Below are 2,297 nucleotides of genomic sequence, written 5' to 3'. Positions count from 1 at the left end.
TAAAAAAGGATATTTTTAAAGTCAAAGATAAGAACATACAGAAAGAAAAGAATAGAAAGAGGTAGATAAATAGTAAAAGATAAGAAAAGAAGAAGAAAACAACAAAAAACAAAGCAAATATAATGAAAAGAAAAAAAGAAAGAAGAAGTAAAATAAAAGTCATTTTTTAATAAATTTTAAGAGAAATTGTTCAATAGTTTTAGAATCACATTGACGACGAAAACCATCTTTAGGACGAACAAAAGAAGAAGAAAAGTATTTGATAAGATCTTCTGGATGAAGAGAAGAATTTTGACGAAGAATTTCTTTAATAAAAGATAGTAAATAAATAAAAAGATTATAATGAGAATTTGGAATAGAAGCATTGTTTCTAATAAAGAATTTATCTATTTCAACATCAGGTTTATCAGCGGATAAAATAACATGTTCATATAAAGAAGAAGGAATAATAGAATCATTAAGATTTACTAAAAAGATTAATAAGAATTCTAAAACACGATGATAATTTAAAGAAGGATTAAAAGAAGAATGAGTATCAAGAGAATGTAATATTTCATAATAAATAGGAACATAATCAATTGAAGGATGTGATAAAGAAATAAAAGTAGGGTCATGCATAAAAGGAAGTACATAATCACAAAGTCTCCAAATTTCTTTAGGAATAACTAAAGGAGTATAAGCTTGAGGTTGAGATAAAATATAACCATTAGGATGTAAATTTAAGTCATCAATAGATTTACCAAATGAAGTTTGTAATAAAACTAATTTAAAAGTAATAAATAAACTTTTTCCACCTTGAATTTCAAGAATCAAATTATAATCAAAAGATCCATTTTTAAATAAACTTGATGTATCAATAAAATTGAATTGAAAATAGAAAGTAATACTTTTAGGTTCAAAATCATTTTTTGATATTTCTAAATGTTGTGGTTCAATATGTAACCAATCTGGATATCCTCCAGCTTTTTCTATTTGATGATCTCTAAAAAGTATTGATGTTTTAGCATTTCCATCATTTTGAACAAGTAATGTAACTTCAGTTTGTTTATATGGATAAATTTCTACTATAAATTCTTGTTTATTAATTTTAACTGATGGTCTAACAATTCTAAGTAGTTTATTTTCCATTTCAATAAGTTCTTTTTCAATTAATGTATATTTTTCTTTTATAATACTTCTTGTTTCAACACTATAACATCCAATAACTGGTTTATGATCTGATTCAATTGCTTCTTTTTTACTTATATATTTTAAACATTTAATTTCTAATCCTTTACATTCTTTATATAATATTCTATCACAATATGCTGGTTTTCTTTTTTCTGAATAATTTTGTGTATTTGGATAAAATTTATATGTTGGTTCAAATTCAATTTCTGCTTCTTTAAATTTTCCTAATAATTCATTATGTTTTTGTTGTACTTTTAATTGGTCTTTTTCTTTTATTATTTCTGTAATACTTCCTTTATTAATTCTTTCTCTAATGATACTATCTTCTTCATCAATTCTATAATTTAAATCTCCCATCCAAAATATAATATCATGTCCTTCAATTTTATTCCATTTGCTTTGTTCTCCTTCTTCAGTTCTTATTAATTTAATATTATTATAAATATCACTAAAATTCCGATTTCTTTTATTAATTTCAGGTTGATGTGCTGCAAGATGTGACCCTACTAAACATATAGTTGTATCATACATTTCAAATGAAATTGCAATCCCCCCTTTATTTGCCATTCCCATAGCTCCAACTGCTTCATATCCACTTGCAAATTGTTTTATTTTATTTTCCATTTCTTTTCTAACAAATCCAATTATACAAACACCTCCTAATTGTGAAACATATACTTGTTTATATTCTTCTTTGTAAATATTTTTTAATGCTTCTTGAATATTTTGTGCTAAATTTCTTGCTTTTAAACTTAATGTATTTCCTTTAAGAAATCCCGAAACACTCATATCTATTTCTTCAACAACTATAAATATCATATCAATTTGATATTCTTTTATTTCTAAAATATATTCAAATGTTTCTTTTTTAATTATTTTTTCATTAATGTTATATGTTACTAATAACATATTCACATCTTTTCTTATTGAATATTCATCTCTTCGTTCTTTTATTTTATCATATCTCCAATTTAATGGGTCATCTGCATATCTTTCAACTATATTTTGTTATTCTCTTATTATTATTATTATTATTATTTGTAGTAACAAACTTTCTTCTTGAGGAATGTTCATTTCTTTCCTTTCTTTATTTCTCCTTTGTTTTTTAGTTTCTTTTTTTATTTTTT

The 2,297-nt window shown here is 23.5% G+C and overlaps 1 protein-coding gene across 1 annotated transcript; it reads right to left on the bottom strand.

Annotated features, from left to right (window-relative positions):
* Positions 1-159: 159 nt before the first annotated feature.
* ENU1_107540 (inositol polyphosphate 5-phosphatase, putative) lies at positions 160-2,244 on the bottom strand (the record flags this gene model as incomplete). The annotated part of the gene is made up of 2 exons (XM_008859469.1): positions 160-2,168; positions 2,223-2,244. The coding sequence occupies 2 exons, from the start codon at positions 2,242-2,244 to the stop codon at positions 160-162; spliced, it is 2,031 nt and encodes a 676-aa protein (XP_008857691.1).
* Between the last annotated feature and the right edge of the window lie 53 nt (positions 2,245-2,297).

Source organism: Entamoeba nuttalli (genome assembly GCF_000257125.1).
Source record: "Entamoeba nuttalli P19 unplaced genomic scaffold asmbl_4603, whole genome shotgun sequence".
In the NCBI taxonomy this organism is placed as follows: Eukaryota; Evosea; order Mastigamoebida; family Endamoebidae; genus Entamoeba; species Entamoeba nuttalli.
This window is presented reverse-complemented; position numbering and strand designations above follow the sequence as displayed.